The sequence below is a fragment of the Chiloscyllium punctatum genome, chromosome 2, assembly GCF_047496795.1.
Source record: "Chiloscyllium punctatum isolate Juve2018m chromosome 2, sChiPun1.3, whole genome shotgun sequence".
Classification (NCBI taxonomy): domain Eukaryota; kingdom Metazoa; phylum Chordata; class Chondrichthyes; order Orectolobiformes; family Hemiscylliidae; genus Chiloscyllium; species Chiloscyllium punctatum.
In genome coordinates this window covers 111040965-111068707 of record NC_092740.1, presented here as the reverse complement: position 1 = coordinate 111068707, position 27743 = coordinate 111040965, and the positions used below count along the sequence as shown (strand labels likewise).

Sequence of the window (27743 nt, the reverse complement as noted above, 5' to 3'; positions counted from 1 at the left end):
GACAGACACAATGAGCCTTTTTCTGCTCTGTAGATCTCGATGACACAAGTGTCCGTGCCTCTACACTTCCCACTGCCAACTGCAGCCGACCTTTCTGAGCAGGTAGATGACCAACTGCCCTTACAGCTTTGGTCCCTGCTCTTACACTGCTGAATGGGAAAGTAATCACCATTTAAGGTTGTTTTCATTCTTTCATGTGATGTGAGTATCACTGCAGAGAATAACATTTGTTGCCTGTGTCTAATTGCTCTTGAACGGGCTTACGAGATCATTTCAAAGGACAGTCAAGTGTCAACCACTCTGTATTCTAACTGAAGGCATAAATGGGTCAGGGCAGATAAGAATGGCAGATGGTTTTTCCTCCTGGAGAACATCAGTGAACCAGATGGACTTTTTTCAAAAATTGACAACAAAATGTATTAACTGATTTCAAATTTCATCATCCGTCATTGTGGGATTTGGACATATGTCCACAGATCATTAGACTGGTGCTCCAGATGACTTAAAGGCAATAATTCCACAACACCACAAGTTCCCCAGATCTGCACTTAATCAGCCATTCTCCATGACCAGGGGGACTCCCTCACCAAATGCACAGTCCCTTTTGCGAAGTTACCCTCTTATGTTAACAGGTAGTAACCTGAGGCAATCATGACTGGCTCCCTACCTGTACATGCCTGCCTCCAGGTGATATATTGCTGTAGACACAGATAATCTGCCATTCCTTCAAAAATTTAAATTGAAACAATTGACAACATCTAAGTATGTCAAATGGGAGACGAGCAGCACTTCTTTACTTCCCTTCCCCTTTGTCCTGGTGTTTAATGTTGGTATAAGAATCAGCATCCTGTTTGGTATTTGTTGGTTGTGACCTCCTCCTCATACCCCTCACATCTGATTCCAACTTTGGGGTACCTCAGCCCCAAAAATATAGCGCACAGTCTCCAAAAGAAAAATGCTATTTGCAAAGCTTGTACAGAAATCTGATCAAACTCGAACAGCGATGCCCCATGCCAGAGATGTGAACATTTCCTGTCATATTCACTTTTCAAAGGAACAGAAAGAAAGAAATGTAAATGTTGCCCTTCTGACAAGTGGCTTCTTCAACCACTCCCAATTTTTTTCTCTTTTCAACAGAAACTAAGTTTAGTCACATCAAATGCTAATATTTGTCAACCCTGTGATCTAGCCCTTATATTTTAGGGAAAATGTAATGATTTTTTTTGGGCTTGGCTTAACTGAGTTGTATCATATTTTCTACTGATCATAATGTGATCAATATTACTGTGTCACTAAAACAATCTCTGTGGAAACTGTAGATAAATTCCGCTGCCCAATTTATAAGAGAGTTAAAATACTTTAAGTGTGACTAATATTGACAAAATTCTCCTATATATTAGGGTCATTTCTTTTAGTTCTCTCTTTGTCTTTGCCATGGTAGCTAAAAGGTCAAAGCACTTAACTCTTAACAGTGAAGGTCAAGAGTGCAAGTCCATTGGTTGTCTGTGTCTTGATCTATGCTGTCTCAGTTGAATGATTTTTTTTTCTGCGAGTTCTCAGCCAGATGGCCCGCTTACTGTGCAAAGCTTGCTGACTTGAGTTGCAGCACCTGGCAGCCTACCAAGGCACAGTATTGTGGGCTGTCATGGCAAAATCCACTGTTCATAGCACAGAGTCCTCTTCCGACTAGAAGAAGATAGACTGCAGTGAATAGAGTGAATGAACTGTGTTTGGAGGATGAGAGAGAAAGACAAGGACACAGAAAGAAACAAATATAATATTGCCAATCAGTTAAGTGTGAATAACTCAAGGTGTCAAAAATATCACATTTCCTGAATAATGCTGCATGGCAAAATAAATTTCACCACTGTACAATCAGGTAAAGCCTCACACATACAAAAGAAAGACAAGTTCACTCCTCATCCTAGAATCAGAGTATATGAAGCATTAGGTTAAATCTTGGGCAAGACCACTGAACCCTCAATTGACAATTTTGGTGGTTTGTGTTGCTCAATCAAAAAAAGTCTTTTCAGTGAAAGTCAAGGAATAGATACAGCTCACAGCCAGCTGAGCTCAAGCTATCTATTTATTACTCAGAGTGAAAGATAAGCTGCTCTTTCCACTGTTAAACCTCAAGTTCCTGTCCCTTTATGATCTGTTCATGAAATTGCTGTTTCACTGTGAACTCATGTTTGATACACAACATAATGCAGGTTGTTGTTTTTGACTTGTAGTTAGCAACAATCTTTAAGAATCCAATCTAGGAACATTCATGTCAATTTTACGGAGTTTCAAACTCATTCTTTTCAACTATAAGAGATAACCCACTGTAAAGACTGAAATATCAGTCAGATTAAATAGTTTTTTTCTATGTGTTCATTCAATTTCATGAGCTTTCATTCAACAGCTCATCTCACTAGACAATCAAGAAACAGCATCTGAGGAACACATTTTATCTTGGATCAATTTAATCAGATGCATATTGCTTTCTCTATGAGAGGATTCCACATCTTCAACCTGTGTGATTACTAAACTCACAAGTATTCAGTTTCATCCTAGCAGCAGGAAAACTGTTGTACTTTAACAAAAGGTAAAACAAGGGTAAAGGCACCAAAATCCATTTACACAACCTTAGCACTGCAGCATGAGACAAGCTAATGTGCCACATAGAAGCAACAGAAGAAATTATTTGAGTAATTGCATGGTAAAATGTAAACAGAACTACAGACAAAGCATCTCTGTGGCAGAAGCTGGTGAGACTAAATTACACTATTACTCCATTTATATGGCCAGTGGGGAATCAATTCTTTTCCGACTGATGAGAATTGAATCTTTCCGCTGCATCCTACAAGGTGTTTACATATTTTTTAAAAACAAGCTGTAGTTCAGAATGCAAAAACACTTGTAGTAATCTTGTACAGAAGATAGTAGACACTCAAGTCCTTTGCCAGTTAACAGGGGGAGCCACATTAATATTCTTCCAGTCAGAAACTTAATTTTCTATACAGTAATATTAACGTCTTGCGATTTGTTTTCATCAATATCACAGACTAATATCTGTATTCCATCAACTTGTTTTAAAAATAATGAATGTCATTAACCACGTGATAATGACTAGATAATCTTTTTTTTTGTGATACTGTTTGAGAGTTCGATATTCTCAAGCTCTTTGAAAAGGTGTGATGGACCTTCAACACTAAACTGAACAGGCAGTTGGGACCTCAGTTTAACATTTCATCTGAAAGTCAGTACCTCTAACAGTGCAGTCCTCCCTTGATACCACAAAGAAGTGTCAGCTTTGGTTTTCTTTGCATTCCAGCCCTGGAATGGGACTTGAACCTGGACCCTCAGAATTCAGAAGCAAGATACTATCAACTGAACCTCAGCTAACAGGATCAAAATTTGTTTGACTCTCCTTTCTTCCTTGTGACATCAACATCATGTTCCCTGACTCTGTGTGCCCAGCAAGATAACCCTGCTATTCAATACAATCATAGCTGATGGAACTCTTTTACACATCCAGGGATTATAAGCCTGAATGTTACTAATAATCATAAATCAATCAATCCCTACCTTAAACATACCCATAAACTGAACCTCCACAGCCCTCTATGGTAGAGAATTCCATAGATTCACAACACTTTAGATAAAATAATTTCTCCTCGTCTAGGAATTAAGTGGCATTAGAGTCACTTATAATATTTGTCTCCTTGTTGCTCCTTATTGCTCACAAATACCACAAATTCCTTAATAGCTAAATCCAGAAATGAACTTAATTTTGTATTTCCACTGCTTGTGTTTACACTTGACAGTATTGTACACAATAGTGCACCATGCCCTGCATCATTCCACCAGCTTTGAAATACTTCATGGTCATCTACACAAAGCAATGTTTATCTCAATTCTGATCATATACCAAGTATGTTCAACCAAAATAACAGAGATAGTTTTGTCACATTGGTATTAAAGCTGTGGAATATTAGTACAATAGGAAGCTATTCAGTTCCCCCTGGTCTATATCTCAACTCCACTTACTCAGATTGGTTCCATACCCCTTAACACTGTCACCAATACAGCCATTATACTCATTTTTGACACTTTTCCTTGGAGTAACTGTGATTTTCATTTCTGTGAAAGGAGGTTCAGATTTCCATTAGGATTTGTATGAAATGACAACAGGACAACATCCTTGAATGATCGAGTTTGAATTCTGTGCCCCTTTCCCATGAACCTACTCATAATTTACCCTACCAAATATGTTAATGATTTCAAGCATCTGAGGTAGATCACCATTTATTCTTTGCATCAAAGGAAACAAAAAGTAGAACAGAATCTCTGAGGCTTCAGAGGTTTCCCCTGTCATTTAGACAGTCAGTTAGAAAGCCAAACTGCTTCTTTCATCAAAGATCTGTGAAGTCATGTGCCAACATGAAGTGACGAGACTATTGGTGTGCTTTGCTCTGGAATCAAGCCCCTGGGGGAAGAAGCCACATCCAACTAGAGCCACTAGTCAATCACAGGTTGGCAGCTCTTGCACAGAGGAAGTGATGGCTGCTGGTGGAAGAGCACCTCCAGATCATTGAGTGAATGGGGAGGGGTGCGTTCTTGGGTTGGGAGTTGTGAGGAAAGGGTGAAGGGATATCAGAAGGAAGAGCAGATTGTTTGCTGGCTGTGGGAGCGTCTTTAATGGAGAGCAATTCGCAGCTTTCAGGAAGACTTAAGTCAATACCCAAGGAGAAAAGAACTGACAAGTCATGAGGATAAAGCAGGCAAGTGGATCTCTAATAGAGTTCCTCTTTCAGAGAACCAGCTCAGAGATGAAAAGCCAAACAGCCCTCTTCTATTCTGTAACCATTCAATGGTTCCAAGTGGTGCTAGAATGGCCTTTGGAAATGATGCTGTGTAAGAATGACCTCTTCTAATGTTTTACCTTAATGACCTTCATAAAGGCTCTGATACACTATTCGCTCCCCATTTAATCATGAGACCATTGAGTAGTCCATGGGAATTTCTAGTTGGGTTCATAAATGTTTACAAATTTCAAGACGATGATGCTAAAAGCAACATCATTCAATAAAAATTTGATTTGGAATCAGTTCCCTTACTGTAATATTACATCTGAGAAAATACTACTTCATTTCATTAAAAAAAATCAGCCATTACTAGCATTGTCTATATTATTCCTTTACCTGCTTTTCAATCTGTTTCCTTAGTTAAAACATTATCATGGTCACAATATGCAGTGCAAGACAGGAACTGGCTGCTGAAAGATTGATCTAAATTATTGTGTGCCATCAAAAAAATGTAACAAACAAATATCCCTGGTACATGAAAACACAGGAAAATACTTTCATCAAAATTCGGTACCTCTGCATCTTAATAAACCATCCTGTGCTTTGTGTTCTTCTGAGTAGGTCAAAAAAATTTGGGATAGAGATTTTAAAAATAGCATCAGCTGTTCTATATAAAAGTAAAACAAAATGATAAAAATCCTTTAGTCAGACAAAACCAAAACATTTACTTGTATAATGTTTAGATCAATGGGCACTGTACACAAAACATGATTTCCCACTGCCAATTAAAATGATCAAGTGACTAATGGAAATAGTTAATATTATTTACTTTTTATCATTCATTAACTCATACATCTTCTGAAGTATTCTTATTTCAAGTTGTGTTGGCTTTGGGCTATCAAAGTGTAGGTTATGAATAAAGACAATTTCACATTTTGTCCCAATGTCTTATCATATGGAAGATTTTAAGATGATGCCATTAGAACCGGAAAATGTCAGCAGTAGGAGTAGGCACTAAGATTAATACAACAGAGGCATGATTGGATGATTGCTTCTTGTTTGTCTGTTGGGCCTGCCGAATATCTAAAACATTAACTTTGTACTTAGTGGTTTATTGCTGACCTAAAGTAATCAAAATTGCCATTGGCAAAACAGTTGAAACTCAATAGCCTGAATTTTGCCTATCTGAGTGGAGGAGTAAATCACTTGACTCTACACTGCCAGTTACTTCCTGTTAAAATTAAATTTGCAATCAGAGCTGCTTTAAAAATTCATTTAATGAAATCAGACTGGTCCCTCCAGCCATTTGAAAACAGATACTATTAATCTTCACCACGAGAACTGGACATAAAAAGCAAACTTAATTTGAAGTCACTTATAGCCTTCAATATATATATTCTTTACAGACAAATACCATTAGACTGTAAATCTAAAAAATGCGACAAGTGCTCACAGAACATCTATTATAACAAGCAGAGTCAGGCAAAATACGAATACTATCCAAAAAGTCTGTACGTCTTTTTTTGCTGTTCTCCTGCTGTTATTATCTTCATTGTGGCCTTTGTTGAACTGGCACAGTGAATAACATTTGTCACAAGATAAAGATGGAGACGAGAAAAGCTGTAATTTACAAAGTGAAAGAAAAGGCACTTTCCCTTTTGTTGATGGAAAATTACATGTACTGATTGAATCAGACATCCAATGATCCTTGTATTGTGCATACTGGGAAAGGGAAAATTGTCAAGAAAGTGTTTTGATTTGCTTGCTGATTGTCGTGTTCTCAAAACCAAAACTCTCAGAAGACTGTGTGGTTCCAGATGTTTCAAAACATTATTTGTTTCTCAAGCTCACCTATTGCTTCCATTTTATAATTTTAAATTAAAATAAATGAAAATCTAAGGCCAGGTAATGAAGGACCGTCATGTAAATAGGAAATATTCTTGTGTTTCTGAAGTTTATTTGCAATTTTTAAACATACCAGCAGGATTGGTTGCATTCAGTTTTTGATTTTATTACAAGTTCAACAGAAAGCTGTTACGCACACAGAAGATGTCTTTCACAATCACTCAATGTACGAATTGTGTAAGACGAGAGGATCTATCTTGAGAAATTCTTTTTTAAACCAACTCTTCCTAATGCCACAACAGGCTGTTAAGACTTGGAACACACTGACTAAAACTGATGGAGTCAGACTGGAGTCAACTTTCAAAAGGCAGCTAGACAAGTACTGGGAGAGGAAAAGGCTATGAGGAAAAAGAATAATGTGGGACTAAGTTGAATAGTTGGTTCAAAGAATCAGCAAAGGCGCATAAGTCTTTATGAGCATCAAGATTCTAACCGGCTGCATATGGTTTTAGTACAACAGATTTAAATGCCAGTCTCACTCTGTTACTTTTCCCAAAGAGTCTCTCAACTAGTAATCTGACTCTCCCAGTCAGATCATCTAATCAAGTGATAAGAAGTCAGGAAAATTGACAAGTAACGGTCATCAATTCTGCTTAAGTAAGGACTTGAAAATTTCCACCAATGTACCAGATAGCAAAATAGATACTAACTTATATAGAACAACTTGAGCATAATGAAACCTTTGCCAACCTGCTCAGAAACCCTAAGTTGACTCCTGGTAGGGTGATCAAAATATTGGTCTAAGGTGTAGAATATAAACAGCATCTTAAAGGAGGAAAAAGGGGCAGAAAAAGTTAAGTTGAGGAAGGGATTTCCAGAGACTAGGGTCTGAATAGCTGAAGGTACAGCCACAGAGACAAGAATTAGATGAGTAGCAATATCTGAGACAGAATCTCACACAGCCCCTCAACCAAGTAAAGGGAGGACAATGCCTCAGAGTAATTGGAAAACAAGAATGAGAAACATTAAGCTGAGACATTTTTTCAACTTAGAGGAAATATAGGACAATGAGCACAGGGGTGACAGGTGGACAAGACTCATTAAAAATTAAGCAGTTTTGGATGTCCTCAAAGTTATGGATGGTAAATTCTGAGAAACTAGCCAAAAGAAAATCAGATTAGTCCCATGTTGCCGTAACAATGGCGAAGTAGAGATTTCGGCAGCACATGAGGTGAGGCAGAGCAGGGTCAAACAATGTTTTGGAGATGATAGATGAAATGTTCATTGTGTGAACAGATACAACACCATATACCAGAGAAAGACAAAATCTCCAAAACTTTTCTACTATCACAGGGTACAAGTCAGGTGTGTGATGGAATGCACTCCACTTATCTGGATGCATGTGGTTCTAACAACACTTGAGAAGACAGATACAAAACAAGATAAAGAATCGGAACCTCACCTTCAACGTTAAATCCCTCCACCACCAACAGCGGTGTGTACCATGAACAAGAATCACTTAAGCAACTCACCAAGGTTACTTCAACTGCAGGTACCAAACCAATGACCTCTGCCAATGAGAAGGCCAAGGGCAACAGATGCTCAGGAGCATCACCACTTGTAGACTCCCCTTCAAGCTTCACACCAGCACACTTTGGACATATATAACTGTTCCTTCACTGTCATTGGATCCAAAACCTGAAACTTCTGCCCTAATAGCAGAGGGGATACCCAAACATTCATTGGACTGCAATGGGTGAACATGGGGGATTTCCATTTTGAATACAACTTGAGGTGGACAACAATGACCCTCAATTCCCAGAAAGGAGTAAAAAAATTGTAACCTATCAGGGTTGCAAAACATTGGAGAGGACTTCCATGCAGTGGAAGGACGCAAGTAGGATTTACAAAGATGCTTTATATTGCTCTGGGTAATTCAGTTTTGAAGGATCAGGAAACGGATTTATTTCAAATTTAGTGGAAATTCTTGAGGTGAAGACTGTGAAGACTGAAAGCTTTTTTTTAAAAACAAGGCTTACTGGAAATCACATAGCTGGTGATAGTTACTTGTTTTTTCGTACACCCTTCCTGGAACTGTGTTTAGACCTGGTCAGCTGTACGCAGGACCACCCACAGCAGAGTGAAGGAATGGAAGATAAGTACTGGCTAGTATAAATATTAAAAGGGTAATGGGTTCAAAATGCATTGGGAGCAAGCAGCATTGAATGATTGGGCAACCTCAAAGGGCCAAATGACCCACTCCTTTCCTTTCTCATGTTTTTGAAGTCAATAAATGTCCAGCTCACCCTGTAGCTATGTGACAGCTGTCAGGCTATTGATTAATTTCAAGATAGACCTTCCATTCTCATCTGGGAAAAATGTTCCTCATCACTGGTAGCCACTGGCCAACTGAAACGTTGGTAGCTCTCTGTACACAAGATTGCTACCAGGTGTGGTGGCCACTGCTGGACTGCATGCAATTTCCTCATGATGATCCAGATTTGAATGTAGGAGGGAATGGAAGTCAATTCCCAAAGACCAGGGAAAGCTTCAGATGAAATCAGCTTTATCTGGAAGTCTTTGAAGTAAGTGAGGAGGGTCTGTGGTATCGGCAGTGGCAGCAAAGGAGAAATAAAAACTGTGTGCAAAATGGAATCGAGCCTGAATTAATATTAACACGATCAATTATTTCTCTCATCAGCTTGCTCTCAAAGTAATGGTGATACTGACCAAACTTTACTCAAATATTCCTCTGGGGCAATAATGCCATTGATAAATTATAAACTCCACAACCTATTCAGATCTTTCCATTGTTAGTGCCATTTTTTAAATGACACGGCGCAATTAGGTGCACTCTCTGTAAACCTTGGCATATTAGCTTCAAGTGACAATGCTCTGTCAACCTGCAACACAATTTCTATAGAATATTCAGACTCCCAATTTCATTGTTAATTGCACAGCTTCAGTTGTACATCTCAGAAACACTGAGCAAAGCGAGGAAGTGCATCTGCAGTTACCTGTCAAGACAGGTTGCCAGAACACTGTCTCCATATTCCCACAGCAACAGCTTTCCTGATTTCTGACAGAAACTAAATGTCTGAAGTCAATGCCTTTCTCCACTCTCTCTAGACATATTGATTTCCTTAAATGCAGTGATATTTATCATTATATCAAGAGCAATGAATCACTGGCCTCTTGTCCCTACAGGCACTGGCCTTCCGTTTGAAGTGTAATTTAATTCTCACATTTCTTTAAAAAGGAAGATAAATCATTTTGGCTTTTTCCATTCTTTTCCAACAATTTCCTAATTTAAATAGCATCAGTAAAACAGCTTTCGAACAAAATCAAATAATCCTTTCATCATTTTGCACTTAGCTGTACCCTGAAATAAGGCAGTATATACTCCCTGCCAAAAATACAACATGACAGCACCATTTTTAGAGCAAGCAGAACAAGAAATGGATATGCAATTGTCGGTAAAAAATGGGGAATGGAATTAGTGGAACAATAGAACTTACAAGTACTGAGAATAGCAAAGAGGGAGAGAAGGAGAAAGGGCGATGAAGGAAGAAGAGAGAAACTGAGAGGGAGAGAAGGTAACGGAGGGCCAGGGAGAAGACAGAGAGGGGGGAGCAAAAAGGAGAGATGGTAGGAAAAACAGAGAGTAAGCAACAGAGCAAGCGACAGTGAGAGAGACATGAGGAGAGAGGAAGGCAGAGGGACAGAGAGAGGGAGTCAGATGGAGAGGATGTGAGAAAGCAAGGGAAAGAGGAAGAAAGCAAAGGGGGAGAGACAGTAAGAAAGGAGGGTTGGGTGGGGTGAGAGAGAAAGAAAGAAGAGGAGGACAGGGATAAAGAGAACTAATTCAGGATCTTGTTTACCAGCAGGTTACTTGCTATTCTGCAGAGAAAGCCAGTGCCATAAACACAAAGGGCTGGCTTACGAGAAATATGTTTCTAACCACTCAGTCAAGTACAGTCATGGCTAATGTATTCTGATTGTAGCTTGATTAGATCTTGGTCAGGAATTTTTTCATCAGCCATGATCTCATTGTCCAAGAGATGCTGTCTAATGGTTTGTTGCTACCCAGTTCACTAAGCAGGGGAGTGTGCATGAATGCTTTGTTATGTGCAGGACATGTTCCCCACCCACCTCTTTCAAGAAAGTTTTCACTGCTGCAGTTTTCGAAAGATACAAGGGGCAATACTACTGTAAAACTGGTAACTGCAATGAAATGAAAGACATGGATTGCACATGGGATCTAATGGAGATACCTGACACCCAACCACTTGTGAGACAGTCCTCTCTGCAATGGCACCTTTACAATGCCAATTCACCGCCCCAGGAGCAGGAAGCATTGAACAAACAACGGTACGTAACCTGGCTGTGCACAGATCATTCATTCTCTTGCAGCACTAGAGCCAGTTTCTCTTAAGCTGTCCTCAGGTATTACCATTTTCAACCACCTCTGCCAAGACTGTTTCTATCATAGGATAGTTTCTTATTGCCATCTGCAGAGAAAAGAACTTCCCTTCTCTCCTGATAAGCCTCCAGTACAACCTCTCGGGAGGCATCATTAAAGTACGTTGCCACATTTTGCCTGATCTCTGATATCACCAGGAGTAGGCAGATCATTCAGCCTCTCCTGGCATTGACCTTAGCTGTCATCTCTGTCCAAATTGTCTTTATTAGTCTAGATGCTGCCCAGCTGAAGAATCAATGATCACCTTGTTGTATGATAAAGTGGGGTCAAAATGCTGACTAGCCTATTCGTGCTCCAATTTCCTATGTTGCTAGATCCAACATAATATAGCTCCTTCATGAACATTTTAAAATTTAAATTGCTCCTAAATACAATGTTACACAACCATATGAAAATGTTGGATAGAAAAAGAAATTATTCTATCTCACCACTCTCATATTGTCATGATGCCGAATGCATCATGACCAAAAGATTAAAAGATAAAGACCTCTGCCAACATGATGTATAACTTCTTGGGAAGACTAATAATAAGATTTTTTTTTTTAAAAGTCAACTGGGGAAATATCAGATTTAAAATTAATCTCCAGTTCCCATTAGTGACTGAAATTCAAGAAGTACTGTTGGGGCAGCATGGTGGCTCAGTGGTTAGCACCAATGCCTCACAGCATCAGGGTTCTGGGTTTGATTCCCACCTCAGGCAACTATCTGTGTGGAGTTTACACATTCTCCCAGTGTCAGTATGGGTTTCCTCCCACATTCCAAAGATGTGGAAGTTAGGTGAATTGCCCGTGGCGCTAGGTGCATTAGTCAGAAAGTTATTCTTTGGAGGGTGGTGTGGACTTGTTGGGCCAAATGGCCTGTTTCCATACTATATGGAAGGAATCTAATACTTACCTCTTGGAGGGTGTGACCTCAGAAGCCACAAAACGGCTCAGCTCTATTTGTAGATACTCAGTGTACAAACCACAAACTGCTCTGATGTCAGCAGTGTTAGCCTTTGGGAGAAAAACATATTTCCTAACATTTTAATGATTCATCCTTTATACTTCCTTAGTATGATCTTGGTCCTTGCTAACCAAAGTAAGTTCCACCTAAATACACACAAATCCTTTTATTATTTTTGAGACAATTGAACCACTTTTTGAAGGGTGCAAAAGTGCTTCTTTCAGTTGATCTGCATAACTAAGATACTTTAATTGGGATTGCACCTCAGGGTTCTTTTCTGTAAATCATTCCACATTTTTCCCTATACAGGGAAAGCCCCCAGATAATCTCACATCATAACCAGTCCTCAACTGTGGAATTGCTAAACAACCAAAATTTGTCAACAATCAAGAACAGAGTACTTTACACTACAAACTCAATTCATTGTTTATTTGGGATATTCATTTCACTTTTTACTTCACAGAAGCATGCACTTCATTTTCATCAGCTTTCCTTTGGTTTTGTTCTTTCATTGGATTTTGTCGGCATTTTGTGACCAGCTGGCTCTTTGTTCCCTAACATTCCTACAGAGACATCTGAATGGATTTGACTTCATCACATAAACTGCTCAGCAAAGCTTTCACAGCAGGACAACAATGTTTATCCTCAAGAAGGGGTAATAATAAAATAGTATTCTAATGAACATGCTAATCATGGTCACGCAGTATTAGACAATGACAAGGAACACTGCTGTGTTCTTGATCAGTATTATGAGCTATTTAACTTTAAGATAATGAAATGATGCTCAGTTCATTGCCCAGAATGCTACTCTCCTCTTTAGCCAACAGTACCTCTTTGTTTGATCGCTGAACATAGTATTTGGGGCTTCCTGTGGATCAAATATCCTCAAAGGACCACAGCATAATAAAGTTGAGGAAACACTTACAGCAATTTTATCTTTATTTCACATCTCATGTGGAGAAATAAAGACTGATGATTATGCTGCAAGTTCACATGAGAATAATTCATCATAAAATTCCAAATTAGGTACGTTTCCATCAACATATTTGTGTCTTGTTCTTAAAGAGAAAACCATATTTTGATATTCTAATTGAGAGGCAATTATCTGCTGGGGTGTGCCCTCATAATAATTCCCAAAACAATGCAAAGTGCTGTTTGTGTAATAATGCAGTGGAAGATGTTGATACTAATTATTTCCTATACACTTATTCTTGAGTATTATAAACTCCAAAATTTACTCCGAAAAATGACATATTAAATGTCATATTAATTCTTACTGCTTACCTTCACAGCTGCAAATGAAAGACACAACTTAAGATTGCCCTGCACCGCCATGTTAAGTTATTACATTGATGACAACATACCACGTAACACTGTAAGCCTGGTGGTGGCACTTATTTCTCCAACACTGTTGGAGGCTACACATTCATAAATAGCCTCATCTCGTGGCGTTCGTAATGGCTGTATTCTGAGAACAGACCCAGATCCATCATCGAACTCGATCACCTGTAGAGATAAACAACAGCATTGTTGCCAGGTTTTAAGAATTTTTGTAGGTCTCCATAATGCAGGCCATTTGAAAGAATACTGTTGATCACATTATTTTTATCCCAGCTGCCTGTCTTTCTATGTTGATTTTATTACTTACAGTATGGAAATAGGCCCTTCTGCCCAACAAGTCCACACCCACCCTCCGAAGAGCAACTCATCCAGACCCATTCCCCTACATTTACCACTTCACCTAACACTACGGGCAATTTAGCATGGCCAATTCACCTAACCTGCACATCTTTAGACTGTGGGAGGAAACTGAAGCACCCGGAGCAAACCCACGCAGACACGGGGAGAATGTGCAAACTCCACACAGACAGTTGCCCGAGGCAGGATTTGAACCCGTGTCTCTGGCGCTGTGAGGCAGCAGTGCTAACCACTGTGCCACCATGCCGTCCGATTGATCAATGAGACAAAACATTTGAGCTGCAGTTGATTGCATCTGCTGTGCACTATATTAAACATGGTTAGTTACAGGCAAAAACCATCTAAAGTTAATATTGTTTTACTGAAACTTCCATCATTTAATTTTGACAGTACTTGTCTGGTGGTCCACTTAAAACATTATAGTTCAAGTTAACTGTTTAATTTCAAATGAATCTGTTTCCATTTGTTTCAAAATGGCACCATCAAATGTGTAATTATTGCATGGTCAACATCAGGAGTCACTTGGATTTTCTCTACAGCAAATTATTATCGGAAGGTGAAACTTTTATATGGTATGAATGACTCAACCTTCCAGTTAATCACTGCAATTTGAATGATAGTGGTGGTGTAGTTCATGCCAAAGTGGAAGACGAGGAACCATGAAGCACTTCATTCTCCAGGCCCCTATTACCCCTACCCAAATATATCGCCAGGATGGGGGGGGGGGGCGGGAGAGAAGATCGATGGTGCCGGGGGGAGGAAGACGTTGATCAGATTTGGACCAAGTTCGCTGTCCTGTTGGTAAATCGATTGTGGACAGGGGTTCACTTGGGGAGGAGAGAGGATCCAACAATTACAGAAGGCAGTAAAGATGAACATACCAGTGGATAAACATAGCGCATGCTCTTACAATGTTTCTATTCTGTTTTATTACTGTTAAGCATTGAATTCTGTAAAGTAACCAGATTTCTGATTCCAATAAAATGTCTCATTGAGGAATATTTTAAATTGTATAACCAGCTTTACCTTCACAGTATCTTCCAGGTTAACTGTGGCTGCAAATCAAATTGGAAATGATCTGCTTTGATGAAAAAGGCTTGGTTTTAAACACTGTGTATGAAGAATTCATTCACTCCCTCCTATAGTCCTGATGACAGTTCTCTTGTACTTCACATTCATTATAAATTTGCAAAGTGATGGCAAGGCTTTGGTGACTATCTTCCTATGTTTCTAATTTGTTTCTCTTTTCTAAAGCTACTGATTCTCACTTCAGGACTGTTCTGAACAGCTAATGCTAGGGTAGCTGATAATCCCACAGCAGCTCAACTGTTGACAAACTACCCACAACAGCTATCACTGGAGGCATATGCCTAATTGCATTTCATCCCACCTTAAATTATTCATTGCTGACTTTAGAAGCTGTTGTTGTCACATTTGATAACTTTGTTCTGTATGAACAGGGCAGTGCAAACATTGCAGATTGTTTTAAAAGAATATTATTGCTTCTTGTTGGTCAGAGAAACAATATTCCAACTATTGGGGGAGAGAATAGGAAGTGAAGAAGGCAATTTTGAAATGGATGTTTGAAACAATGGAAAAATAACGTTAGGCAGCATTTACCTATCATTATCAACCTATCTCATCTCAATTAAAAAGCGAAATGTTAGCTGTGCACTTAGTGACAGTTATAATTTTTTTTATTATGGGGCTCAGCAGTTGTTCATATTGCTGACCAATAGGTGATAAATTGAAAGTTGGGCAAGGAAATTTTTTATCTCACCAAGAAGCAACTATCCTAAACAGTGAACTCCCTGTAAATCAGATTACCACTGTGTTACAACTACCAATGACTGGTCAACACAAAGATATCAGTTTGGTAATGTGTGGATTTGAAAGCGATGGTAAGATTAGTGTGAGAAAAGATAAGTTGCTGCACTGGGGTAGTGCCCTTCATCTTTCAGTTGAGGTTATCCTTTCTATATAATAGGTCAGACAATCCCACAGGGAAGATTTTCCATTAAGAGATTTCACATTCTCAAATCATGTGACTTATTCTACTCATGTCATATATTCTCAGTTACTTTCAATCCAAAGAAACTAATAGCATTACAGCTAGAGGCAGAGACTAGAAAGAAAGAGTTACTCCTCACAAACTGGATAAAAACCTAAAATTCTCTGACAGCAACACAAAACGTTAAGAGGAAGAACAATGCTCATAACATTTCTAGGTTATCTAAATAAAACTGAAAATGGGGAAAAAAGCTTTATGCATCTAAGCAGTACAGCCTCAGAAAACACAATGAGGGGACATAATCCCTATTTTCAAACTACATCAAACTTCAGTTGGCACAACAGCAATAATTTAAAGAGAACATAATATGAAAGTACACAAAGGTTTAACAAAACTGGAAGTGATTAACGTCACCCTTCTTTATTCAGTATTCTTCTGAATTTATTCACAACTGTCTCAAATTGGTGCCATTTTAAAACAGAGATTGACATCTCTCTATAGGAGTCAAAAATTTGGTACTGGACAGGCAGCATCCAAGGTGCAGGAGAGTCGACATTTCAAGCATAAGTTCTTCATCAGGAATGGGAGGGGGTTTGTTGAGAGATACATAGGAGGGTGGGGCTGAGGGAAACGTACCTGGGAATGCGACAGGTCGATGAAGGTGTGGGGTGATGGTGACAGGTCAAAGTGGAGGGTAGAGCGTATCAGTGGGAAAGAAGATGGACAGGTAGGACAGTTCAAATGAGCAGTGCTGAGTTGGAAGGTTTGATCTGGGATATGGTGGGGGAGGGGAGATCAGAAAACTGGTGAAATCAACATTGATCCTGTGTGGTTGGAGGGTCCCAAGGAGGAAGATGAGATGTTCTTCCTCCAGGCATCAGGTGACTAGAATTTGGCAGTGGATGTGGCCCAGGACTTGCATATCCTTGGCAGAGTGGGAGGGGGAGTTAAAGTTTTTGATGGGGTTGGTTGGTGAGTGTGTCCCGGAGATGTCCTCTGAAACGTTCCACAAGTTGGTGCCTTATCTCCCCAATATAGAGGAGAGCACATCGAACGCAACGGAAACAGTAGATGAGGTGTTTGAAGGTGCAGGAAAATCTCTGCTGGATGTGGAAGGATCCTTTGGGGCCTTGGATGGAGGTGAGGGGGGTGGTGTGGGTACAGGTTTTACACCACTTCTGGTGGCAAGGTAAAGTGCCAGGATTGGAGAGTGTGTTGGTGGGGGGTGTGGACCTCACGAGTGAGTCACAGAGGAAATAGTCTCTACAGAATGCTGAAATGGGCGGGGAGGGAAATATATCACTGGTAGTGGGGTTTGACTGTAGGTGGCTGAAATTGCAGAGGATGATGTGTTGTATCTGGAGGTTGGTGGGTAGAAGGGGATTTCTGTCCTTGTTGCGATTGGAGGGGTGGGGTTCAACGAGATCATTTGGGATGTTCTGAAGTGAAACTGGTCCTCCTGGAAGGAGATGAGGCAGAAGCAGAGGAATCGGGAATAAGGGAAAGCGTTTTAACAGGTGGGTGTGCGAAGAGGTCTCGTCCAGGTAACTGTTGGAGTCAGTGGGTTTGAAATAGATGTCTGTGCCGAGTCAGTCATCAGGAATGGAGATGGAGAAGTCCAGGAAGGGGAGGGAGATATCAGAGATGGTCCAGGTGAACTTGACATCAGGGTGGAAGTTGCTTGTGAAGTTGGGAGCATGAGGTGGCACTGATACAGTCATCAATGTAGTGGACGAAAAGTCGGGGAATGATGCCATTGTAGCTGAGGAAGATGGATGTACCGGATGAACAGGCAGGCATAGCTGAGGCCCACTGCGGGTGCTCTTGGCTACCCCTTTGGTCTGAAGGAAGTAGCAGGATGTGAGTGTTGCTTTGTCTAATTTCAAACAGGTTCAGTTGTGACTCTTCATTTTCAGTCACATATCTAGGTACAAATCCAATTCCAGGACATGAGCACAAAGCAAAACAACTCCTGGGCAGTGCAGAGGGAGTGGTGCACTGTAAGAAGTGCATCCTCGATACGAAATGGACCAGGAAGAAGTCATTCAGCTACTTGGGCCTGGCCCACTATTCAGTTAGATCACAGCTGACCTCACTGCAGCCTTAAAGCCACTTTTCTGACTGTCCTGTCCAGCACTGCAACTCCATAACCCTCGATTGCACTGGAGATCAAAAAATTGGTTGAGCCTTGCATATACTCAAAGATATATTTTGGAAAATCAGAGATTAAACCAAAGATATAACTGCTGACTAGACAAACAGGAGGCTGCAAGAACATAGCAAGCCAGGCAACATCAGGAAGTGGAGAAGTCAACATTTCGGGTATTAACCCTTCTTCAGGACTGGAAGTGGGGGTATGGGGAGCTACAGATAAAGATGGGGAGGGGTGGAGTGGGGGAGTAGTGGAATAGTGAGGTAGTGATAGGTGGACACAGGTTGCGAGTACAACCTGGTTGGTTGATGGGAGGGATGAATCCAGTTGGTAGCTGGAAAGAAGGGTCAGGAGGTGGAATGGAAGGGAAGAGGAACAGAGGGGTGGGTGGGAAGATTATCTGAAATTAAGGAACTCAATGTTCAGTCCTCCAGGCTGCCCAGGTGGAAGATAAGGTGTTGTTCCTCCAATTTGCGGTCTGATTCACTGCGGCAATGAAGGAGGCCAAGGATGGACATGTCAGAGGGAGAGTGGGAGGGGGAATTGAAGTAGGAGATGAGGGAGGCAGTGTACAGCAGGTGTTCCATTTTGTTTGGTTACAGGGGAAAGTACCGGCAAGAGTGGTGTGGTTGGTGGGGAAGATGGTGTGAACCAAGGAGTGGCAAAGGAAATAGTCTCTGTGGACGACAGGCAAGGGTGGGGAGGGGAAGATGTTTTGGGTGGTAGGGTCTAATTGGAGTTGGGGCAAGTGCTTGAGGATGGAACATTGGATGCGGAGGCTGGTGGGGTGGTGAGTGAGGACAAGTCACCCCTAACCAACACAAGTGCGCGCGCGCGCACACACACCTCAGTGAATGTTCCTTAAATTCTTCCCACTGTTTCCAAATCCAGGGGGTGGCCATGGACACTACATGGGCCATAGCGACGTCTGCCTCTTTGTCGGCTATGTTGAACAGTCCCTCTTCAATACATATAACAGTACTGTTCCCCAACTCTTTTGCCATTATAGCAATGACTGCATCAGTGCTGCATACTGCACTCAGGCTGAACTGGAGCAGTTCAACTTTGCTAACAGCTTTCACACCACCTTCAAATTCACTTGGTCTACGTCAGACACCTCCATCCCCTGTCCCGATCTCTCCATTTTCTTCTCCAGCGACATTTTACAGACCGACATTTACTATAAACCCACAGACCTCCATAGTGAACTTGACTACACTTCCTACCACCTTATACCCTGCAAATATTCCGTCCCAATTTCCCAATTCCTCCGTCTCGTCACATCTGTTCTGATAAGGAAATGTTCCGCTCCCAAGAATCCCAGATGTCCTCCAATTTCAAACAATGTTTTCTCCATTTTCATCCAGACAGCCTTCACTGGAACTCCTTGATTCCCCGCTCCACTGCTCTAAACTGAACCACTCCCCCCGACATAATAAACATAGGGTTCCCCTTGTCCTCACTTTCCACCTCATCAGCCTCTGCATCCAAGGTATCATCTCAAATACTTCCACCAAAACCAATTAGATCCTACCACCCAGAACATCTTTCTCGACCCACCCCTCCTTGCCTTGCCCAAGGACTGTTCCCTTCATCATGTCTTGGTTCGCGCCACACTCCCCACCAACCCCACCAACAACCTATCCCCCCACCCCGGTACCTTCTCCCGTGACCAAATGATTCAACACCTGCCCATACACCACCCCCCTCACATCCATCCAGGACCCCAAACAGTCCTTCTAGGTGAGACACAGGTTCACCTGCACCTCATCTACTTTAGCCGTTACTCCTGATGTGGTCTTCTCCACATCAGTGAGACCAAATGTAGACTAGGTGATTATTTCACTGAGCATCTTCACCTGGTCCAAAATGACTTACTGAATTTCTCAAGATCTTTTAATTTTACTTAAATGTTTTCACTTTCCAGTTTCAAAGAGTTTGAGTAAATACATCAGCAAAAGGCATGAATGAGTGCCAAGTACCCAATTAATAGCTGATCTAAAAAAATAAATCAGGCAGGAAAAGGTCACCCAAAGTCCTATCAGATTTTCTGCACCACTGGTCCATGTAACCCAACAGAAACAGCTGAGCTGGGAGTTGGAAATCCTTCATGGCAACCTAATGCATGTTCTTGCTTGTACAGGTAGTGTCAGTTAATAAAGTGAAACAGCTGCTGGTAGCAGCTGGAGACGTTTTCTTATGGTCAGGTGGGTGGCAAGAGGTATTGAAAACGTGCTACTAATGATAATTGATGCAGCAGTGATGAGTTACCCTGATTTGTTATGATAAATACCATTAAATTCATTAAATAATTATTTAATATCAAAGATCTGCTTCAATTTGAGAATAGAGTGACATTTCACAGCAAATATGCAACTAGATCGAAATCATAGCATATGAGTTGTCAGTCAGAAACCGTGAGAAAGTGACCTCAGGATCACTGGTCAGCAATGTCAACTGCCATGGACTCAACAGACCAAACCACCTACCTCGAGACGAATAGTGGAAATGATGTATATTGTTGGCAGCTCCCACCTAGGCCTTAATTGACTGAATGAGTAGTGAGTGTTGAGCAAATATCAGGATGTCAATGTTAATAACTTGTGCTTTCACAAGAGGATGCTTGATCATTAGTTTCCCAATATTCTGCCCTTTTTGAGCCCAAACTCTGCAAATAGTTGCAGCAGGAAAGATACTATCTTGAGAGTTAGAGGCTAATGAGGGTAGCATTGGAATGGAATGTGTTTTAAAAGAATGTGATTCCACAGACACTTCAATTACTTCATAATACATGGTGGTCTTTTGATTGTCCCTTCTGGATTGATTAAAGTAGGGCAGCTTATGGTCTAGCATATCAATATAACGCTGATTATAACATTTGAGAATAGCTTGGTGAAAGGTGCGAATAACAGTCTGAATGATTCTTCTTTAATTGCACTTAGACCATGAAGGAGCAAAGGGATTTCTAGTCATTTAGATATAGAGGGAAGTCATCTGGACCATCCAATCCATGCCCACTTTTCACAACACAGATCAGTCTAGTCAGCCCCATTCACCATGTAACTCTGGAGCCCAGCACATTGATTTCAATAAATATCCATTCAACTCCATCTCTTACCCAAATCCTTAAATCTGTACCCACTTGTTCTTGCATTGATAATGGGAACATGTTTTCTTCATATGCCTGATATAAACATGTCATAATTTTGTACAACTTGATCAAATATTTCCTCAATTTCCTTTCATCTCAGGAAAACAACTCCAACTTCTCCAAACCAATCTTTCAGCTAAAATCTCTTACCTTTGAAACAATTCTTGAAAATCCCCTCACGTTTTTGCTCAAGTTTGGTCATGAGAACTAGATACAATATTATAATTTTGGCCAAACCAGAACTTTATAAAAGTTTGCACTTAATAAGGGTAACTATGTGGGCATGAAAGCTCAGCTAGCTCAAGTCAACGAGGATATGTGGCTAAAACAAACCAAAGAACAGCAGATGCTGGAAATCAGAAATAAAAGCAGAAATTGTGAGAAATATTCAGGAGGTCTGGCAGCATCTGTGGGGAGAAAGCAGAGATTATGTTTCAGGTTCAGTGACCCTTCTTCAGAACTGATTTTAGCTCGGAGAAGGTCAGCATTTATGCTGAACGTGGGGTTGGGGGGAGGAATAAACAATAGATGTAGATGTAACCCAGAGAGGGCAATAATGTTTAGGATACTAGGTATCAGGTAGATCATTAGAGAACTGGTGACAACTATTTAAGAGGATATTTTAGAATACTCAAAAGAATACTCCTACTATGAAGAAAATTTTTAAAGGGGTAATCTACCATCCATCGCTATTTAAAGTTAGGGAAAGCATTCATCTTAAAGGAAAAACGTACAGTTGTGCAAATGTGAGCAAAAGTTAGATGACTGGAGAGAACATGGCAGGGAATAACTGGACATTTGATTTGGAGAAATAAATCAAAGTGTGAGAGGAACATCGCTACCAACATAGAAACGTGACATGAAAGTGCCGTTTTGGACTGGGTTGGGCAAAGTCAGAGGTCACATGACACTAGGTTACAGTCCAACAGGTTAACTTGAAATCACAAGCTTTCAGAGTGCTCCTGAGTCAGATGAAACGGAGGGAAGTGTACAGGCACAGGCAGAGAGATCATTGCAAGATAATACCAGGTCATTAAGAGTGTCAAAAGATAGTACAAATTGTGTGAATGGCTGAAATACAAGTCCTTTCTGGTGATCAAAAGTGTCAAACAGTGTGAGTAAAGTGTCAACAGGTGAATAACAAGTCAAGGGATGACCTATGACCTGATTAATAAAGGTAGAGATATAGTTACAAAAGATCAAAAATAAGACAGTGCAAGTGGTGGTGCCGGATTAACATGAAAGTTTACCAAAGTAACAAGCAATCCAAAACTGTACAAACTAATTAAGATTGGAGAGATTGGAACGAGTCATCAAGATGATGGTGTCAAAATAGAGCAGTGAGGAGGATTTCACAAACACAAACTATATGGTGAGGTTGAATGTAGCGTGATGTGAACCTAAGATTACATTTGAGACCATCTTCACTGTCCAACATGTGCCATTCTGAATAACAACGAAATCTAGCACATTTTGGAAAAATAGCACCAATGCATCTTCTTCCTCATTTACCATCTCTTTTAAGACCTGAGGATGAAGTTAATAAGGACTTGGAGAGTTTTCAGCTTGCAGTTCCATCAGTGCTCAGTATTACTTCCTTAGTGATTTGTAATTTCACCAATTCCATTTTTTTCCTTTTACTTCCGGATTTATAGCTATTACTGTGACGTTTTCTGTATCCACTGCAATGAAGATGGTTAAAATATGTGTACATTTCATCTGTTATTTCCAAACTAATATTAACTCCCTATTCTGCATCTCAAGAGGAACAGCACATCCTTTTCTTTAGTTTTCCTTTGAAATACCCATTGAAACACTGCAGTCAGTTTCTATGTTGGAAGTCAGACGACACCACATCTCCCATGACAACAGCATCCCTCCACTTCTCACCTTCGAACAACCAGCAAATCTCAAACAGACCATCGTTCACCGTAAACTGCGCAGCCTTCAGGAGAAGAACAATCACAATTTGACCAGATAACTAAGCTGAAGCATTGTTATGCCCACCATCTCTATTCGAATTATTTGCAGTTGAACGATGGTGGGATAACAATCAATCACTCGTGTGAATCTACAGTTTGCTCCCCAGGATGCACACCGAGACAAACATTGACTGCACCTGGAGGACCATCAACTTGTTGAAAGCCACTCTTTGTTCTGGAAGACGAACAAATTTTGGGCAGACCAAAGTGTTGACCTCAACAAAATTTTGCAGACTGTCACATTGCAAAGTCCAGGATTACATTTTAACAGATGCACTGTAGCTTGGGGCAGCAGCCACCAAGGAGCAGTGGCAAAAGACCACCCTTTAAGGTTTTTCTGATGAAGTACAATGGGGGTACATGCAGCTATTGGACCCTCCCAGCACCTCAAATATATCCAAATATAGTCCTGTACAAATAAGAAAAAAACTTCGGTTTGTTTGTTGGATAGAGTCAAACTCCAATGTTTGCTTGTTTCTCCAGATGCTACTGGAAAGAATTGAACTGTTTTAGAGACTATTTCAGTATACAAAGTTTTTTTTAATGAATAAAATATATTTTTAAATAAAAGTACTTAGTGGTATGAATCCCCACTGGTATTTCCCCATAGTGGACAGACAACTATTGTAGCAGCACAAGTTGCTGTCTGGCTAAGTTCAGCTAAGCCAGCACAGACAAAGACTGAGATTGAAGGCTTGCTGTGAATGCACACTCTTAAATGTATTGGCATATACTTGAAGATTTGACTTGCAATCAGGTACACAAGATAAGAGATGACATAAAAAAACTGAGATTATAATTTATGGAGAATAAAAACAACTATCATATCAATTACATGTAAAGATATTAATGGAAAAATAAATATTTAACAAGTAAAATATTGAGCTATTTAAATGTTTTTTACTGATGTAAAAGTGAACATGATACTGAGCTGAACAACTTCTCAAACAAATCATTTCATCACGGAGTGTGCATTGCATCAAGCAACTGCCAGATTTTGATACATAACATGTAATGCTGTATTTCAGAATCAGATAAATTAAACAACATGGGTAAATTTAAATTCTCCAGTGCTCCTGGCTTTGAGATGAGCTTTGTGAAATTAGGGCAAGTTTTGGGAATTCGGACAACGTATATATTAAAACCATTTACTGTGTATTTCTATTCCTATGCTTATGCTACACGGATATATGAACTTCAGTTACACATGAAGGGAAGGTTAGGTGGTTTGATATATCAAGTTTACTGGACTAATGAACTTCTGAAATGGTCTCCTTGGAAGTAATCGTTTACCTCAGATGAATATTTCATTGTTATTTTTGCATACATTTAAGAGGCATTTCATCTGTTCACTATTTGAACAGGTTCTGTACAGGCATGTGACAATAAAAGTAATGATTTTTAAAATTTAGTATGGCATTGGGTTCTTCAACTTTGACACTGTACCTAAAGTTTTAAGTCTTCAGTTTACTCATTACACAATGGCTACTGTAACAATTAGACATTTGTCTTACCCAAGAGAGAGGTAAAGCCAAGCGTAGATATTCAATTCCATTACAAACATTTTGTTAGATTGTAGGCAACCTTTTTTTCTATATTTAACAGAGTTATTGTGATGTGCTTGACCCCATTGATTCTATAGGAAGAATTTTTCAGCCAGACTAAGTCAAACTGGAAATAAATGTGCAAAACCCAAGAACTGAGATAGATCACATAGGGCAGTGTGAAAAGAGAAAATAAAGTGTAAAAAGGCATGATTTAATGCATCAGTTGCAACTATTGCTTACTAACTCAGGACCATTGAATTCAGGAACCACTATCAAATCTATGTTGCCTTATTGCAACTGATGACTTTTTCTTTTGCTCTCAAGTAAAGTTATTCTGCAATTACAACCTTAACCCCACTCTAGTATTGTTTTATCTCCCTCCTAATGTTAAAAAAGAGCAAATAGAGGACACATCATTTAATCAGTAATGCTAAACTTAGCAAATCAATTTTTCTGTCCAATACTATGGCTCGTGATGAATTCATATTATCTGTCCATTCTGTGGATACAGGGCTGGATTATTATGGAGCTGGGTCTTTAAAAACAATGCATGAAAACTAGGAGAAGTACCAGCATCCATTTCCAACATATCCAATTTTTGTAGATAGGGGAAATGAGTTGTGACTCACACAGGTGGGAAACCCAAACTCAACAGGACGATTTGAACTGAGAGTACAGAGTTTAAATAAACCTCATTTTGAGCTGCAGTGCAGGTCATTACGTATGTAGCAGACCTAAACACTCTTGATGAACAGACGAGGTCTGTTTATGAAGGAATTGTGATTTGATCGGCTTTTCTCCAATCCAACACTCTGTAAACATAAACCAAGCAAGTTGAAACGAGCTAGTTTACTGTTTTAATTGTCAGACTGTCTAATTTTGTAAGAAATAAACCTTATGGAAATTACTTAGACTGTATTTCTCAATGAATATTATGATGTTATTATGAATATTTAATTAGGATTCAAAGCCACAATTATCTCAGCAAGAAGTGTGGTTTTCATAGCTTGATGGATAATTTAATGGGGCTGTTAAAGGATTAGATAACTTTGATGTGAGGTCTGATTAGAAGTGTGTTCGCTTTGATAAGAAATTAAACACTTGGAGATTTAAAAGCTTTGAGTGGATTCTTTTTTAAAAAGCTATCAAGTATGCAGGAGTGAGAGTTTCATCAGATTCTGTCTCTTTTCACCCAAGCTTAGTTCCTGAACTCTGTCCATTACGGAAACTGGGTGAGTGACTATGCAGGTGACCTGGAGGTGTGAGGGGCAAAGGGTGGTTAGGGTGCATGGTTGGCAAAGTGGTAAAGACGTCTGTGGGATGAGGTCTAAGCAACCGAACAGCTTTTAAACAACTGCATTCAAGTTTCAGAGAACCAGCAAGGGATTTCAAAGCAGCCCACCTTGTTACATGCCCACCTCTGTATCTGATTGAGAGAGAGAAAAAGAGAGAGCAAGCGAGAGACGGAGAGTGAGTGACTGGGAGCAAGAGACCAAGAGGGCGGCACGGTGGCTCAGTGGTTAGCACTGCTGCCTCACAGCGCCAGGGTCCTGGGTTCGATCCCTGCCTGTCTGTGTGGAGTTTGCACATTCGCTCCGTGTCTGCATGGGTTTCCTCCCACAATCCAAAGATGTGCGGGTCTGGTGAATTGGCCATGCTAAATTGCCCACAGTGTTAGGTGCATTAGTCAGGGGTAAATATAGGGTAGGGGAATGGGTTTGAGTGGGTTTCTCTTCGGAGGGGTGGCGTGGACTTGTTGGGCCAAAGGGCCTGTTTCCACACAGTAGAGAATCTAATCACATACCTTTAAAACCCAGAAAATAGTTGCATGGATAGTTTGTTCAGCAAATAAAGAAATGTTTAATTTAGATCAAAAAGGGAGAGTTACAAATTTAAATGTCATGACCATAACAAGTCATTCATGGTAATGAACATAAAGGGTAAACAATGCCAATACTCTAACAACAATCACTGAGCATGTGTGTAAGGAGCGATATCAGCATGACATTAGATAACGTGGCACCTGACAAAAAGAGGCACAATGCATGTTTCCTCAATTTATAGGTAACATACATTATTATTTTGCACTAGCATTGTGTTGAGTTCTCCTCTGTCCTCAGCTCCCACATCCATCAAGGAGCCCTTCAAAAAAGTCCAGAGTAAAAGAGGTCATGGTGGGGTCAATGCCAGAATGTTACTATGAGTTTACAGTTTTAATGAATTGGTAACATTTCCACTTCACAGGTGAAAGATTTTAAAAATTGGACGCCATCTCAAAATAAATCAACATTAGTAGATAACCTTACAATCTTAAAATTATATTGATACCCTGGTCAGTTCACATAAACAAATAAGTTCAGATTCCAAATGTAGATAGCTCACATGTCAAATTAACCATCTTTAACATCTTTAAACACCTTCAATGCATTTTAACACAGCTCTAATAGGGAAACAAAATTAAATGGGAGGTTTGTAATGAGAACCTTACAGCGTATTTCCATGATGAGAAAATAATGGTTGTAATACCTCAAATCGCTGAGAGCTGACTTTCTTTCCTTTTTTAGACCATACAATTTTAGGCCTTGGTTCTCCTGAGGCTTGGCAGATAAATGATGCAACCCCTCCTGAGACTCCAGTCTGGTCAATGGGAGTTCTTGTAAACTTTGGTGGTGCTTTAAAAAGAAAGGAAAATAATAAATCACATTCTTACAGAACTCAAGTGACAGTTGCTAACTGATGTTATATTTCACTAAACAAATTTAAGCATTGTATCACCAGACCAGCAGTAGATTTGTGGGAGTCTTTCCAGCAACAATTTTGACTCCACATCCATGAAAGCGAATGTTTTATAAAGCTATTAGGGAAGCTTTCTTGGGGTAAACAATCTGAAACAAGAATTTGGGAAGATGGATCAACTTTCTAAATTATGGGTTAATTGAGATGAATCAGTACTCTCTCTTCAAGTTACAGTAGTTTGTGAGATAATTTGGGTTAATTTGTAGATTTTCCATCCAACTCCACCCTCAGTAATAGGAAACTCTCAAGGAAGGATGCTGTATCTCATAATTTATATTTTACTGCTTACAGGCTGGCACATCGCACATTAATTCAAGTTAAATATAAATGCAAAACACCA

The 27743-nt window shown here is 40.0% G+C and overlaps 1 protein-coding gene across 25 annotated transcripts in view; it reads right to left on the bottom strand.

Moving 5' to 3' along the window:
- LOC140487787 (receptor-type tyrosine-protein phosphatase delta) overlaps positions 1 to 27743 on the bottom strand; it is a 2436480-nt gene that overhangs the window by 316649 nt on the left and 2092088 nt on the right. For all 25 annotated transcript variants that reach the window (XM_072587053.1, XM_072587138.1, XM_072587046.1 and 22 more), the window contains 2 exons: positions 27134 to 27279; positions 13431 to 13572 (listed from right to left, as the gene is read on the bottom strand). In XM_072587053.1, coding sequence (XP_072443154.1) covers positions 13431 to 13572; positions 27134 to 27279 — 288 coding nt within the window. The remainder of the gene's footprint in view (positions 1 to 13430; positions 13573 to 27133; positions 27280 to 27743) is intronic.